Below are 18,065 nucleotides of genomic sequence, written 5' to 3' on the forward strand. Positions count from 1 at the left end.
TAGAGTACACATCAACAGTGAGTATAATTCACAAGCTTAGGGAGACTGGGCAATTCAACGTTCCAAGTCTGCACTGATAGCAAGAAATCCTTCCAAATAACACCTATTGCTTGGACTTTCTAATAAAAGGGGGACGAATTGTGAGAAAATCTTCTAGTCAAATCTGTATCAGACGGTAAAGGAGATCATACACATGCGATGGACGGGACAGCCCACACCATAGAAAACTATATGAATTTTGCATGATGTCTTAAAAGATAGAAGACAAGGTTTTGGAACTGGCACTACAGCGAAAGGCACACTAACGCCATAAGGGCTAGAACCATGGCATGTAGGTCATACGAGTCATATTGACTGTGTACACACTGTGCACCGTATACATTAAAATAAAGGGAGGAAAGCCAAAGTTTCATTATTTTGTTCATTAATAACTGAGTTTTCCGTTTGTAACAAATACTTGGTATATATATATATATATATATATATATATATACATATATATAATAACCAACCAATATATGGGGAGGGCATGGCACTGGGTAATCCACACTAACGAAAGATGTCGCCAAAATACAGGATATGAACGACCAATATATGTTGGGGGGGGGGGGGACGGGGGAGCGCCATGACATTAACTGAACCACACTAATGAATGGCCAATATATGGTGGGGGGTGGCATGACATTAGAGCGACCCACAAAAACGATTGATGTCGCCAAATGTATGACATGAAGGATATTACGGTATAGGTACAGTGTATACTCTCACTGGACATGTATAATATATAGGGGGCATTGTGTATAAGCAGTTCAACGGCAATATTGCTTCTGGCTTAGATTCACACACTACTTCACGTTCACATTTAGGAAAAATAATTCAGCCACACTTTCTCCTGAGCAGTGGAACAGCAGTGTAAGCTATGTCACTAAATAGGCGTATTTGCTTTTGGGTTAAACCTCAAGCAGCACTGAATAAACTGGCTTTACGGTATTGAGGGTGGGGAGGGGGGGGGGGGTGTATAAAACAGGACTACAGAGTTATTGTGACTGGGTAACCCTGCTGATGACACTCTTATATAAATGTCTCTAGAGCGGTAAAGGAACACAATGTCTAAAGGGAGGCAATCCTGTAACACCTTTCCATACCTGGAATCCTGTCACTTTCTGTTTTGTTATGACTAAGACTTTCAATGTGTCCAAGGCGAGGATCAGAATCAAACGTCTACAGTGCAAGGCATACATTTACAATCCACCAAGTCTTCTCTCATTATTTAACAATTAACAATAACATTTTCAGTTTCACAGAAAACCAATGCCGACATCATTGTACATCTTAATCTCAATTATACTCATTTACATATTTTACACTAACCACTGTTAACCACACATCAATAGTAGAACAGTTATGTCAATTCCTGTTGCTTCAGGCATCTATGCTGAAAAGTCTGATTTAATCTTACCAGTACTTGCCACTACACACCGAACTAGCAATCTCTGACACTTGTACCCATGTGCTTTACCTCCATTTCAGTGTTAAATCACACCCAACTAGCAATCTCTGACACTTGTACCCATGTGCTTTACCTCCATTTCAGTGTTAAATCACACCCAACTAGCAATCTCTGACACTTGTACCCATGTGCTTTACCTCCATTTCAGTGTTAAATCACACCCAACTAGCAATCTCTGACACTTGTACCCATGTGCTTTACCTCCATTTCAGTGTTAAATCACACCAAACAGGCAATCTCTGACACTTGTACCCATGTGCTTTACCTCCATTTCAGTGTTAAATCACACCAAACAGGCAATCTCTGACACTTGTAGACAAACACCCATGTGCTTTACCGCCATTTCAGTGTTAAATCACACCCAACTAGCAATCGCTGACACTTGTAGACAAACACCCATGTGCTTTACTTCCATTTCAGAGTTAAATCACACCCAACAATTCAGAGTTAAATCACACCCAACAGGCAATCTCTGACACTTGTAGACAAACACCCATGTGCTTTACCTCCATTTCAGTGTTAAATACAAGTTACAAACACAAGCACGTGTTTCAACTTTCCTTCCGGGGACAGACATAGCTATTTACTCTCATTTTAAAATTTACTCTCATATTAAGTTGATGTTTATCTCCATGTCGGCTATATGTAAGCCATATTGCGGCCAGAACACAGTGAAATAGGCTCATATGAAATCATTACACGTAAAAGTTTAACATGTATACACCTGTCGCATCTCACATTCTACTGTGAAAAAAATACAGGTATGGGTTTTCTCATATAGCGTCTTGGAACACCACAGAACCAGAATGGTGTATAACAATATCATAACAATATCAGTAGATTTGTTTTAAATGTCTATTTATCTGTACAATACGGAGTATTATGCTGCGGTCGTAAATTACGCATTCTTTGGACGCTTTGACACAAAAACACAATTTGTACGGCAAGGATTAATACTAGATGAAGTTATTTGGCCTGGTGACATATGTACATGTATAAAATACACGAAGATTTACACACGCACACCAGCACAGGGTACTAAAAAAGGGAAAGAAACAACGCCCCTCATCATATACCCCCGCAGCTTCTCACATCTGAACAAATGCAGGAATATACAAGCTAATCTCTCAACCTTGTCAGGGGTTATATCCCGTATAAATGTACAGTAGGCTCACATTAAACATGTTTCAAACGCTTCCAAAATAAATAAATCACACATCATTTAAATTATTATTTTTTTTGTTTGTGTTGTTTTTAATACAAGACTAAAATATAGTTCTTTCGATTTTGCGTCCATATGCGAATAGATTGAGAATCGCGGATAACAACATAGGCTGGGTAATTAAAAACGTAACAGTTTTGGTCCCGTGAATTACAAAGATTGCATTGATTAATGAGGTATAAACTTCACCGCAGAAGCCCGAATCTTTCCGTATAATGGCGTTCTTACGACGTCACTTTCATCACGCTGTTTGTTCCTTTTATATAATCCACATAAAACAATAAAACATTAATGACAACACTGTGACATAATGTCAGATTTCAACCTAGTACCGTCTCACGTGACGTGAAATCTGTCCGCTCCCTGCTGAACACATATTCCACACCAGTAATGTAGTCGAGGTAATGATGAAAAGCAAACCATTTTGGCTGCTCTGTACTGTGATCTGCGCTCCAATAGAACACGTCAAATTTATACATCCATTTATGGGTTGGTAATACAATACCATTACAGACAGATGCTTTTTTGATTATGAGAACAAGAGCTATACTAAAAGATTAGAGACATCCTGTCCGGCATTCACTTGCTAAACACAGCAGCTGACATTCCTTTAGAATAAAAACGTGCTTCCATTTCACAATGACCATCGACTTACAAATAATACTACCATACCATGAAGATGGCGGATGTTCTCCGTGGAAATTACGCAATTAGACACAACGAACATACCAAAAACATGTCAAGACAGCCATAAGTTACAGTTTTACAGGGTTACAGTTGGTGTACTTATTTATTTACCAAGGAATTAATCCACCACTGAGCCACAAACTTATCCAAACCACATCATGCTTGCTTGAGATTTTCTTCCCATATCCCTGGCTATTGTCCCAAAGGTCACCTAGACTACTCGCCATCATTCTGGAGAGGACTTCGTAACAGTTTCAACATAAACATACGGGGATCGCTGAAACTTTGGAGAACATTGCTTACACCTAGGAATCTGGTGAAACATAGGGAGAACATTGCTTACACCCAGAGACCTGGTGAAACATTTGGAGAACATTGCTTACACATAGGGATCTGGTGAAACATTGGCAGAACACTGCTTACACCTTGGTATCTGTTGAAACAATGGGGAAGCAGTGCTCGTACCGTAGGATCTGTTGAAACATAGGGAGAACACTGCTTACACCTAGGAATCTGGGGGAACATTGCTTACACTTAGGAATCTGGTGAAACATTGGGGGAACATTGCTTACACCTAGGAATCTGTTAAAACATAGGGAGAACACTGCTTACACCTAGGGATCTGGTGAAACATTGGGGGAACATTGCTTACACCTAGGAATCTGGTGAAACATTGGGGGAACACTGTTTACACCTAGGAATCTGGTGAAACATAGGGAGAACACTGCTTACACCTAAGAGTAAGGTGAAACATTGGGGGAACACTGCTTACACCTAGGAATCTGGTGAAACATTGCTTACACCTAGGCATCTGTTGAAACATAGGGAGAACAATGCTTACACCTAGGAGTATGGTGAAACATTGGGGGAACATTGCTTACACCTAGGGATCTGGTGAAACATTGGGAGAACATTGCTTACACCTAGGGATCTGGTGAAACATTGGGAGAACATTGCTTACACCTTGGGATCTGCTGAAACATTGGGAGATTAGTGCTTAAACCTACACACCTGGTGAAATATTTGGGGAACATTGGTTACACATACGGAGAACATCGGTTAAACACAAAGAGAGCACTGATTATACATTACGAGAACAGTGGTTACACATTATGAGAACACTGATTACACATCATTATGAGAGCAGTGGTTACACATGAGAACACCAGGTTGCATGTCATTATGAGAACACTGGTTACATGTCATTATGAGAACACCAGGTTACATGTCATTATGAGAACACTGGTTACACATTATGAGAACACTTGTTACATGTCATTATGAGAACAGTGATTACACATAAAGCTCTGCTAAAACATTGGAAAGCTTTACTCTTCCTCCGAGATGTAAAAAAGGCCACCATTTCTCAAACTAAAACCATTCATATTGGACGGTATCCGACGCACTGATTGAACAGCCAGTGATTCTTACAATATTATTACAATACAGTGTCTTACTACAGCTTTGGTGTCCAACAGAAGCAGGAGTAACTCACTAATCTATTGAGACAGCTGGACATGGAGCCCTTATATCTTCTTGTGAGACAGTGTCACATTTCCTCTGAGAAATTTTTTCCCCAGATGAGACAGATCTTTGTGAAAGCTTTTCCTTAAACCATATCATAAGCACAAAATTTGAAGAGGGTATTCCAGAAAAGTGCTTCCCTAATATGCAATGAGAAAATATACCTGTGAAAATTAACTTTCTATAGGCATACATACACACAGTTATGAGCACCAAAAGAAATGTTTTTTTTTTTGGCAAAAAGTAGAATGCACCAGTTTAGAATTACATCTTTTATCAAATACACAAAAATGACAAATCTGCAACAGGCGGGATTGTTACTATAGAGGACACATCCTAGACTGGAATGAAATTACTGACCAATGCAACTCACTACTGCCCTTCTCCAACACTTTGTTTACAGCTCTGCGGCCTGCTGAATTATGGCGCAAGTGAATGTGTTCAACACTTATAACTCCCATGACTAAATGGAAATATTTGCTCATGCTTTTTTTGTTCACAGTTCTATGATATCAAAAAAAAAAAAAAATTCGTGTTTTACGCTGTACTCAAGAATATTTCACTTATGCGACAGCGGCCAGCATTATGGTGGGAGGAGACTGGGCAGGGCCAGGGGGAACCCACAACCATCCGCAGGTTGCTGGCAGACCTTCCCACGTACGGCCGGAGAGGAAGCCAGAATGAGCTGGACTTGAACTCACAGCCACCGCATTGGTGAGAGGCTCCTGGGTCAGCGCTAACCAACTGAGCCACGGAAGCCCCCAAAGCAGAAATGGTATGGTACTGACAAAAGCAAGAGTGCAAGAAAATCACATGAACCTAGAAAACTGGGGGTCTGACTAATACAAAAAACTTTTATAGCACATGCTTAAAGTATCTTACATTTCATAATAATGAAATAATTTCAGATTGACAAAACTGTGTACTTTACAGTCAAATTAACATATTGAAACAGCCTCATAAAACTATAATTACCATTATTACAGCATGTTACAATTAAAACAGTGACACCTGTGAAAGTACTATTACATAATGCTGTACTATACACAGTTATTGATACACACATCAACGTAGAGCTACATATGTATATTTCTGTAATTACCATTAAAGCAGAGAGTCTCATAATAGACAGTTCTGAAATTACAATTACAGCAGAGAGCCTCATAATAGACAGTTCTGTAATTACCATTAAAGCAGAGCCACATAATAGATACCAGTAGGTCTGTAATTACCATTAAAGCAGAGAGCCTCATAATAGACAGTTCTGTAATTACCATTAAAGCAGAGCCACATAATAGATACTAGTAGGTCTGTAATTACCATTAAAGCAGAGAGCCTCATAATAGACAGTTCTGTAATTACCATTAAAGCAGCGAGTCTCATAATAGACAACTCTGTAATTACCATTCAAGCATGGAGCCTTAACAATAGACAATTCTGTCATTACCATATATAAAGCACTTTCATTTAAAGCATTACAGTAGAGTTTCATAACAGACAGTTCTGTAATCACAATACTTTACTGAGCTATTAAGAGACAATTCTGAGTTCTACTGTACTTAAGACATAGTGATCTTGCACAAGTGGGATGTTGCTATGCCCTGGATGGATGTTACTCTGCCCTTGAAGGATGTTTCTCGAACCCCTTGTAACGTTGTGCCAGTCACAAGTGCCAAGGCAGCGTATTCGGTCAGCATATGTGATTAAGGGAGGTATAATGCTACACACCCTTGAGAAACAGCCCCGTATGGGAGGAGCTATGCACAGGATGGAGGTGGCTCTATACACCAAGAGTAGGCATTCTGAAACATCTTTATCCACGGGGAGAGGAGTCCGCCCTCTTGTCTCTGTTTGTACGGCATCCACGGGCACTGCCAGGCCAGGAAAGCCCGCTCAGGGTGCGGCATGATGGCCAGGTGGCGGCCATCTTCAGAGCAGAGGGAGGCAATTCCATCCACTGAGCCATTGGGATTGAGAGGATATGTGGTCGTGGCGATACCCTTATCGTCCACGTAACGCACAGGAGAGAGATTCTTCCCAATTACATTCTTGTACACCGAGTCACTCTTGAAGACCACACGGCCTGCAAAAGTTAGAACAACTGCAGGTAGTTATTTGCATATTTGACCAGTGTCTATGCTCAAGATGTCTCTTGTAATTTTTCAGTCTTATTCCATTATTTTGTCTAACCTTTTACACTCTTTACACTCATGTACATAACAAACCTAGTCCATTCAGATTCAACGTTACCACACTCAAACAAATACTTCACGTGTAAAATCCTGTTATTCATAAGAATCAAGTGTGGATAGAGGACTTGTATGTCCCACTGACCTTCTCCATGAGGGACCCACACCCCAAACACCGTGTTATTCATGAGAATCAAGTATGGACAGAGGACTTGTATGTCCCACTGACATTCTCCATGACAGACCCACACCCCAAACACAGTGTTATTCATGAGAATCAAATGTGGATAGAGGACTTGTATGTCCCACTGACCTTCTCCATGACAGACCCACACCCCAAACACCGTGTTATTCATGAGAATCAAGTATGGACAGAGGACTTGTATGTCCCACTGACATTCTCCATGACAGACCCACACCCCAAACACCGTGTTATTCATGAGAATCAAGTATGGATAGAGGACGTATGTCCCACTGACCTTCTCCATGACAGACCCACACCCCAAACACCGTGTTATTCATGAGAATCAAGTGTGGACAGAGGACTTGTATGTCCCACTGACATTCTCCATGAGGGACCCACACCCCAAACACTGTGTTATTCATGAGAATCAAATGTGGATAGAGGATGTATGTCCCACTGACCTTCTCCATGACAGACCCACATCCCAAACACCGTGTTATTCATGAGAATCAAGTGTGGATAGAGGACTTGTATGTCCCACTGACCTTCTCCATGACAGACCCACACCCCAAACACCGTGTTATTCATGAGAATCAAGTGTGGACAGAGGACTTGTATGTCCCACTGACATTCTCCATGAGAGACCCACACCCCAAACACCGTGTTATTCATGAGAATCAAATGTGGATAGAGGATGTATGTCCCACTGACCTTCTCCATGAGGGATCCACACCCCAAACACCGTGTTATTCATGAGAATCAAGTGTGGACAGAGGACTTGTATGTCCCACTGACATTCTCCATGACAGACCCACACCCCAAACACCGTGTTATTCATGAGAATCAAGTATGGACAGAGGACTTGTATGTCCCACTGACATTCTCCATGACAGACCCACACCCCAAACACTGTGTTATTCATGAGAATCAAATGTGGACAGAGGACTTGTATGTCCCACTGACCTTCTCCACGACAGACCCACACCCCAAACACCGTGTTATTCATGAGAATCAAGTGTGGACAGAGGACTTGTATGTCCCACTGACCTTCTCCATGACAGACCCACACCCCAAACACTGTGTTATTCATGAGAATCAAGTGTGGACAGAGAACTTGTATGTCCCACTGACCTTCTCCATGACAGACCCACATCCCAAACACCGTGTTATTCATGAGAATCAAGTGTGGACAGAGGACTTGTATGTCCCACTGACCTTCTCCATGACAGACCCACACCCCAAACACCGTGTTATTCATGAGAATCAAGTGTGGACAGAGGACTTGTATGTCCCACTGACCTTCTCCATGACAGACCCACACCCCAAACACCGTGTTATTCATGAGAATCAAGTGTGGACAGAGGACTTGTATGTCCCACTGACCTTCTCCATGACAGACCCACATCCCAAACACCGTGTTATTCATGAGAATCAAGTGTGGACAGAGGACTTGTATGTCCCACTGACCTTCTCCATGACAGACCCACATCCCAAACACCGTGTTATTCATGAGAATCAAGTGTAGATAGAGCACTTGTATGTCCCACTGACATTCTCCATGAGGGACCCACATCCCAAACACCGTGTTATTCATGAGAATCAAGTATGGACAGAGGACTTGTATGTCCCACTGACCTTCTCCATGACAGACCCACATCTCAAACACTGTGTTATTCATGAGAATCAAATGTGGATAGAGGACTTGTATGTCCCACTGACATTCTCCATGAGGGATCCACATCCCAAACACCGTGTTATTCATGAGAATCAAGTGTAGATAGAGCACTTGTATGTCCCACTGACCTTCTCCATGACAGACCCACACCCCAAACACCGTGTTATTCATGAGAATCAAGTATGGACAGAGGACTTGTATGTCCCACAGACCTTCTCCATGACAGACCCACACCCCAAACACCGTGTTATTCATGAGAATCAAGTACGGACAGAGGACTTGTATGTCCCACTGACCTTCTCCATGACAGACCCACATCCCAAACACCGTGTTATTCATGAGAATCAAGTGTAGATAGAGCACTTGTATGTCCCACTGACCCTCTCCATGAGGGACCCACATCCCAAACACCGTGTTATTCATGAGAATCAAGTGTGGACAGAGGACTTGTATGTCCCACTGACATTCTCCATGAGAGATCCACATCCCAAACACCGTGTTATTCATGAGAATCAAGTATGGATAGAGGACGTATATCCCACTGACATTCTCCATGAGGGACCCACATCCCAAACACCGTGTTATTCATGAGAATCAAGTGTGGATAGAGAACGTATGTCCCACTGACCTTCTCCATGAGGGACCCACATCCCAAACACCGTGTTATTCATGAGAATCAAGTGTGGATAGAGCACTTGTATGTCCCACTGACCTTCTCCATGACAGACCCACACCCCAAACACCGTGTTATTCATGAGAATCAAGTGTGGATAGAGGACGTATGTCCCACTGACATTCTCCATGAGGGACCCACATCCCAAACACCGTGTTATTCATGAGAATCAAGTATGGACAGAGGACTTGTATGTCCCACAGACCTTCTCCATGACAGACCCACATCCCAAACACCGTGTTATTCATGAGAATCAAGTATAGATAGAGGACTTGTATGTCCCACTGACCTTCTCCATGAGAGACCCACATCCCAAACACGGTGTCCTCCATGTCCTTGAGCAACACAGATGGGCTCGACACGACCTTCACAGTCGCAAACCTTGATTCGTATCTCTCAGACACATTGTGATCAAACAGCACACCCTGCTGGTTTAATGAATCTCCTGATTCTGAAACAAAACACAGTGCAAGAGATCATTGGCCAAATCACTGAAATCTGTTGTAAGTTTTAAGACTAATATTGGCAGTGCTGGAAGCAAAACATTACAATTCTATGTCAGTTTTTCAGCACAGTAAATATATGTATATGTTGTTCATCAGATGTGCTAATCATTTCAGAAAAGAAAAACAGTGTATTCCTAAAACGATTACATGCATACTGGCTGAAAAGGGCAGACTAGATGTCACAAAATAAGAAGAATCACAGTACTGCCATTATTGAGGTGGCTGTAAACAACAGTTATCAGGTACAGCATGTCGATCAGTGCTTGAGTTGTTGGTGTATATATTTATCTGATTTGTTTTGTTTTATTGGCGGTGAAAACCTGGTTGCCTAGAGTAAATCACCTTTGCTTGCTAGTTACATGCACACAGCAAACCTAGTGATATGAAGCTCCAGTCTAATTGGTCGAGGGTTGATAGGCTGCACCAATCAGATGCCTCAGCTGACAGAGCCAAGGTCGAAACAGCTTTATGATGAGCTGGTCTGCTACAATCTTAAATTGACCTGACAAATTTTACCAACATATTCCTTAGTGAGAAAGGAAGGCATTACTTGGTCAATTTATTTTAGAGACTTCAAATAATGCGCTAACTTCCTGAAAGCTGCCCAAAAAGATTCTTCTAACCTTTAGTCAAAAATCCAAAATGCCTAAGCCATTTCTAAAACAGGCAAAGTCATTTACAGCAAAAAACAAGAAAATAGTTTGAAAAAGTTTGAAAAGATGGCCTATTTTTACCCAACAGAACAGCCTGGCCTACCTTTGCCCATGGGGGCCACCCAGCCCAGCAAAGCCATCAGCTGGCAACCATTGCACACGCCCAAGCTGAAGGTGTCAGGGCGATCTCGGAACTGCATAAATTGATCCCGTACCACGCTGTTAAACAAAATGGCCGCTGCCCAGCCTGCCAACATAAGGAACAGAAACTGATATCAAATCAAGAAGTGAAAACACTAAACATGTTATATAGCATCTGCTACTTTAGAATACAGATGTCTTCATTTCTGACCACAATAAAACTTGATGAAATTTCTCATAGGAATTTTCAACAAACACACATGCATACATAACAGTGCAACAATGCCACAGTACATCATCACCAACTGTGGGCAGAAGACAAGGTGAACTGCGATCATTATAAAGTTCATGAGGTGGTACATGTACCTAGAGGTGATGCCACGGTACATCATCACCAATTGTGGGCAGAAGACAAGGTGCATGTACGTAGAGGTGGTACATGTACCTAGAGGCGATGCATGTACCTAAAGGTGATGCATGTACGTAGAGGTGGTGCATGTATGTAGAGGTGGTCCATGTACGCAGAGGTGGTGCATGTACCTAGAGGTGGTGCATGTACCTAGAGGTGGCCCATGTATGTAGAGGTGGTCCATGTACGCAGAGGTGGTGCATGTACCTAGAGGTGGTGCATGTACCTAGAGGTGATGCATGTACATAGAGGTGTAGATTGACAGAGGCATTACTTTTGGATAACAATTCCTGGATTTACTGTGTTGGTGACGTTTCGATGTAGGTTCTTACATCGTTATCAAACCATATGTTATCCATAAGTAATGCCTCTGTCAATCTATACCATCCCAATTCCTAAATGCCTCTGAAAGAAGCCAAGGGATACCTAGAGGTGGTCCATGTACGTAGAGGTGATACATGTATCTAGAGGTGATACATGTATCTAGAGGTGATACATGTACCTAGAGGTGGTGCATCACCATGACTAAGAGTGAGTAAGTGCTTGGAGGTCTGGTCCCATGGTTAAGAGTGAGTGAGCGAGTGCTTGAGTGGCTGGTTCCATGGCCAAGACAAGTTGCAAATTCTGATGGATTCTGAGAGTTATATATTTTGAAGTTTGTTTGAATGAATGATTATGGCTTAACGCCACATCGGCAATATTTCAGCCATATCGTGGCGAGAAGTTTGTTTGAAAGGCAGGATTATATCCTATTGGGCAAATGTAAATTTAAGCATCAAAAGTAATATTCATTTTTACGTTTAAAAATGCAATTTTTTTGGGTGAAGTTTCAGGTCATTCCTGTAAATGAACATCAGTATGTAAGTAGAAGTATGTTAAAATCCATGGTTTGTGGACAAACGTCTGCGTACTGTAGCGATTTTGTTTTTATATATATATCTTCTTAACGATACAGATATCCCAGTTCCAAATCACACCATTTACTACAGGGGAAAGCACAATATTGGTAGCGTGAAACACCCAGTGTCGAACTCTGGAACAATATCTGTATACTGCTGGAGACGTTCGCTACTATGGATTCTTTTGAATGTCAGCTCGGTCAGTCCGTGTCATTCAGTAGTATGTTTGGGGAAACCACTAGTTAGCTCTGAACTTCGAATAACCAAGAAAAGTCCGATTTTTAAGGTTCAACAAACAGCAGCAACAGTTTTATTAAAATAGAGTGACAGGAGTATGTTAATATATATATATGTAAAAGTGCCAGTACTGTGTACAAGCACAACATCTGTACTTCAGATGGTTCAGATAACTGTGTTAGGGATATCTCAGGGAGGTATTAAACCTAGTGCTGCTGTGATAGTGGTATGTCCTACTGGTGTTATATAGACAATATGTCAGCCATGTGTGGGGACATTATCAGTAAATAATACTTTCAGGTCTTCTCTGGGAGTAACAGTTCCAGAATTGATCCAGTAATAACTTGGGAAAACGAGTTCCAAATTCTGGGACTCGGCGTCTCCCTGTGCTGAAACTGGGAATCCCAGTCCCACTATTGCTCAGGGGCACTTATGCACAAATTCTCCCAGTATAAATGTTTCAGCTCATACCTGGGAATTATAAAATTTTGGTCCAGAAAATCCCAGTTACAAACTATTGAGATATACTGTCTCAATCATGGTTGGGAATATCAGTCTCACAGCCTGGGAAAGTCAGTCCCACAGCCTGGGAACACTTGTGTCACAATTTGGAACTAGCAGTCCCACTGTCTCTAGGTATGCTCTAAAGCTGAAATCCCACTTCAGTGCTGACAACTTATCTAGCTACCACTTCACACTGCTTATATACATGTAAAATACCTGCCTTAGAAAGCTAACTAGGTGGAAATTTAGATGTTAACACGACGGTGGTCCGAGATCATCTGGGACTAAAAGTGGGAATTTGCCCGGTATTTATAGTCTACGCTCATAAATATTCATGAGTACCAAGGATGGTACTCAGAGCACTGATTGGCTAATACCAAAGTAACAACATCTGTGTATAGAAATACTATACATGTACATGCGTATCTAATGTCATGGCACATTTTTCTTTCTTTTTCTTAATAATGGAAAGATGAACAATAACTTGTAGGTAGAAAGGAGATGAGCCTGTGGAGTGAAACTATTTACTTTCGCAAATACAAGTTAATGCCCCTTTTGAAACTCTTCAATATGAGTTAACACTAAAGGATGTCGTAAAGTAGACAACCTCGTCTAGTGGCAGTTCACCGCGAACGACGATCGTGCGCGGCGAAACAACAACAACAACCACAAAAATGATTTAGTGTCTTAAACTTGGTATAAAGGATGTTTTATGCCAAAATCATGCCACAGTCAGTGAGTACTAATGTTGTTTTTAACTGGAAAGATGCTGTACGTGGTTTGTTACAGCAAGAATATGTCCAAAAGTAATGGAAACGCTACTCGAATTTGTCACTTCAAAATATTAACAATGGCGGATGTTTCGCCAAACTTAAGGTCGCTAAAAAAAAATGTTGTTAGCAACCTAGCCAAACAATATCCGATCACCAAACTTGGAGAGAAACTCCTTCAACATGTCAATGTATTATACGTGAAATATGGTATTCTAATTAAGTCATCAAGTGTTAAAATTCTTACGTTGGAAGGGACAGGGGTCCACGGAAACTGTGTCCTTCAAAAGTTATATTAAGGCGCCAAAAACAACTTGCTCTCATGAGTGCACAAAATACCCTGTCTCTATATATGTTAAAAATATATATATATATTTCAAAATATTCCACAAAAATTCTAATTTAATTTAAGGATATGTCTAACCCATAAAATTTACATTCTACCGGTAAAACCTGTGTCTACGTTATGGACAAGGCAGAAAATTAACCCCTAACCTCCCATGCAATTATATGAAATAATATACTGTCTCTAGCAAAATCGCCACAGTACCTTTAGCTGATCCGCACACATCCGCGTAACTAAACCCTCCTACAAATGCCACGCCTCGAAACTGCTCTAGTGTTATCTGCTCTGTACACAGGTCCTCCATGTTGACGTCCCATGTCTCAAAACCCGCCATGTGGAATGCAGCTGCCATTTCTCTGTCTCCATTACTCCCTTCTTCACGAATGATGGCAACTTTAGGTTTCCCAGCTGCTGTAAATATACAATGGCTAATTGAAAGTCACACAGCTCAACTAACTTATGTCTTCAGTTTCAAAAAAAAAAGCTATTTCCTATTAGGCATCACAGGGTGTGTGATCAGGAAGGGTGTGTGGTAGGGAGACTCTTACCTGTGCTAGTCCTGTCAGGTATCACGGGGTGTGTGATCAGGAAGGGAGTGTGGTAGGGAGGCTCTTACCTGTGTTAGTCCTGTCAGGTATCATGGGGTGTGTGATCAGGAAGGGTGTGTGGTAGGGAGCCTCTTACCTGTGCTAGTCCTGTCAGGTATCACAGGGTGTGTGATCAGGAAGGGTGTGTGGTAGGGAGACTCTTACCTGTGCTAGTCCTGTCAAGTATCATGCGATCTGTCATCAGGAAGGGTGTGTTGTAGGGAGGCTCTTACCTGTGCTAGTCCGGTCAGGTATCACAGGGTGTGTGATCAGGAAGGGTGTGTGGTAGGGAGACTCTTACCTGTGCTAGTCTTGTCAGGTATCACGGGGTGTGTAATCAGGAAGGGTGTGTGGTAGGGAGCCTCTTACCTGTGCTAGTCCTGTCAGGTATCACGGGATCTGTCATCAGGAAGGGTGTGTGGTAGGGAGGCTCTTACCTGTGCTAGTCCTGTCAGGTATCACGGGGTGTGTGATCAGGAAGGGTGTGCGGTAGGGAGGCTCTTACCTGTGCTAGTCCAGTCAGGTATCACGGGATCTGTCATCAGGAAGGGTGTGTTGTAGGGAGGCTCTTACCTGTGCTAGTCCGGTCAGGTATCACAAGATCTGTGATCAGGAAGGGTGTGTTGTAGGGAGGCTCTTACCTGTGCTAGTCCGGTAAGGTATCACGGGATCTGTGATCAGGAAGGGTGTGTTGTAGGGAGGCTCTTACCTGTGCTAGTCCGGTCAGGTATCACAAGATCTGTGATCAGGAAGGGTGTGTTGTAGGGAGGCTCTTACCTGTGCTAGTCCGGTAAGGTATCACGGGATCTGTGATCAGGAAGGGTGTGTTGTAGGGAGGCTCTTACCTGTGCTAGTCCTGTCAAGTATCATGCGATCTGTCATCAGGAAGGGTGTGTGGTAGGGAGGCTCTTACCTGTGCTAGTCTGGTCAGGTATCATGGGATCTGTCATCAGGAAGGGTGTGTGGTAGGGAGGCTCTTACCTGTGCTAGTCCTGTCAGGTATCACGGGGCGTGTGATCAGGAAGGGTGTGTGGTAGGGCCTCTTACCTGTGCTAGTCTGGTCAGGTATCACGGGATCTGTGATCAGGAAGGGTGTGTTGTAGGGAGGCTCTTACCTGTGCTAGTCCGGTCAGGTATCACGGGATCTGTGATCAGGAAGGGTGTGTTGTAGGGAGGCTCTTACCTGTGCTAGTCCTGTCAAGTATCATGCGATCTGTCATCAGGAAGGGTGTGTGGTAGGGAGGCTCTTACCTGTGCTAGTTCGGTCAGGTATCATGGAATCTGTCATCAGGAAGGGTGGGTGGTAGGGAGGCTCTTACCTGTGCTAGTCCTGTCAGGTATCACGGGGCGTGTGATCAGGAAGAATGTGTGGTAGGGAGCCTCTTACCTGTGCTAGTCCGGTCAGGTATCACAGGGTGTGTGATCAGGAAGGGTGTGTGGTAGGGAGACTCTTACCTGTGCTAGTCCTGTCAGGTATCATGGGATCTGTCATCAGGAAGGGTGTGTTGTAGGGAGGCTCTTACCTGTGCTAGTCCTGTCAGGTATCACGGGGCGTGTGATCAGGAAGGGTGTGTGGTAGGGAGACTCTTACCTGTGCTAGTCCTGTCAGGTATCACGGGGTGTGTGATCAGGAAGGGTGTGTGGTAGGGAGCCTCTTACCTGTGCTAGTCCTGTCAGGTATCACGGGGCGTGTGATCAGGAAGGGTGTGTGGTAGGGAGCCTCTTACCTGTGCTAGTCCTGTCAGGTATCACGGGGCGTGTGATCAGGAAGGGTGTGTGGTAGGGAGGCTCTTACCTGTGCTAGTCCTGTCAGGTATCATGGGGCGTGTGATCAGGATGGGTGTGTGGTAGGGAGGCTCTTACCTGTGCTAGTCCTGTCAGGTATCATGGGGCGTGTGATCAGTAAGGGTGTGTGGTAGGGAGGCTCTTACCTGTGCTAGTCCTGTCAGGTATCACGGGGTGTGTGATCAGGAAGGGTGTGTGGTAGGGAGGCTCTTACCTGTGTTAGTCCTGTCAGGTATCACGGGGCGTGTGATCAGGAAGGGTGTGTTTTAGGGAGACTCTTACCTGTGCTAGTCCTGTCAGGTATCACGGGGCGTGAGATCAGGAAGGGTGTGTGGTAGGGAGCCTCTTACCTGTGCTAGTCCTGTCAGGTATCACGGGGTGTGTGATCAGGAAGGGTGTGTGGTAGGGAGGCTCTTACCTGTGCTAGTCCTGTCAGGTATCACGGGGTGTGTGATCAGGAAGGGTGTGTGGTAGGGAGGCTCTTACCTGTGCTAGTCCGGTCAGGTATCACGGGGCGTGTGATCAGGAAGGGTGTGTGGTAGGGAGCGTCTTACCTGTGCTAGTCCTGTCAGGGTGTGTGGCAGGGAGGCTCTCACCTGTGCTAGTCCTGTCGGGTATCACGGGGCGTGTGATCAGGAAGGGTGTGTGGTAGGGAGACTCTTACCTGTGCTAGTCCTGTCAAGTATCATGCGATCTGTCATCAGGAAGGGTGTGTTGTAGGGAGGCTCTTACCTGTGCTAGTCCTGTCAAGTATCATGGGATCTGTCATCAGGAAGGGTGTGTTGTAGGGAGGCTCTTACCTGTGCTAGTCCTGTCAAGTATCATGCGATCTGTCATCAGGAAGGGTGTGTTGTAGGGAGGCTCTTACCTGTGCTAGTCCTGTCAGGTATCATGCGATCTGTCATCAGGAAGGGTGTGTTGTAGGGAGGCTCTTACCTGTGCTAGTCCTGTCAGGTATCACGGGGTGTGTGATCAGGAAGGGTGTGTTGTAGGGAGGCTCTTACCTGTGCTAGTCCGGTCAGGTATCATGGGATCTGTCATCAGGAAGGGTGTGTGGTAGGGAGGCTCTTACCTGTGCTAGTCCGGTCAGGTATCACGGGGCGTGTGATCAGGAAGGGTGTGCGGTAGGGAGCCTCTTACCTGTGCTAGTCCTGTCAGGTATCACGGGGTGTGTGATCAGGAAGGGTGTGTTGTAGGGAGGCTCTTACCTGTGCTAGTCCTGTCAGGTATCACAGGGTGTGTGATCAGGAGGGGTGGGTGGTAGGGAGCCTCTTACCTGTGCTAGTCCTGTCAGGGTGTGTGGCAGGGAGGCTCTTACCTGTGCTAGTCCTGTCAGGTATCACGGGGTGTGTGATCAGGAAGGGTGTGTGGTAGGGAGCCTCTTACCTGTGCTAGTCCTGTCAGGTATCATGGGATCTGTCATCAGGAAGGGTGTGTTGTAGGGAGGCTCTTACCTGTGCTAGTCCTGTCAGGTATCATGGGATCTGTCATCAGGAAGGGTGTGTGGTAGGGAGGCTCTTACCTGTGCTAGTCCGGTCAGGTATCATGCGATCTGTCATCAGGA

At 43.8% G+C, this 18,065-nt stretch overlaps 1 protein-coding gene across 5 annotated transcripts in view; it reads right to left on the minus strand.

Annotated features, from left to right (window-relative positions):
• Positions 1-509: 509 nt before the first annotated feature.
• Positions 510-18,065, minus strand: part of LOC135473891 (phosphoribosylformylglycinamidine synthase-like) — a 51,824-nt gene continuing 34,268 nt past the window's right edge. For 4 of the 5 annotated variants that reach the window (XM_064753825.1, XM_064753823.1, XM_064753822.1 and 1 more), the window contains 4 exons: positions 14,334-14,540; positions 10,927-11,070; positions 9,954-10,115; positions 510-7,026 (listed from right to left, as the gene is read on the minus strand). In XM_064753825.1, the coding sequence (XP_064609895.1) occupies positions 6,701-7,026; positions 9,954-10,115; positions 10,927-11,070; positions 14,334-14,540 (839 nt within the window). In that variant the 3' untranslated portion in view covers positions 510-6,700. The remainder of the gene's footprint in view (positions 7,027-9,953; positions 10,116-10,926; positions 11,071-14,333; positions 14,541-18,065) is intronic. The other variant, XM_064753821.1, reaches the window with a different exon arrangement.

Source organism: Liolophura sinensis, chromosome 8 (genome assembly GCF_032854445.1).
Source record: "Liolophura sinensis isolate JHLJ2023 chromosome 8, CUHK_Ljap_v2, whole genome shotgun sequence".
NCBI classification, from domain to species: domain Eukaryota; kingdom Metazoa; phylum Mollusca; class Polyplacophora; order Chitonida; family Chitonidae; genus Liolophura; species Liolophura sinensis.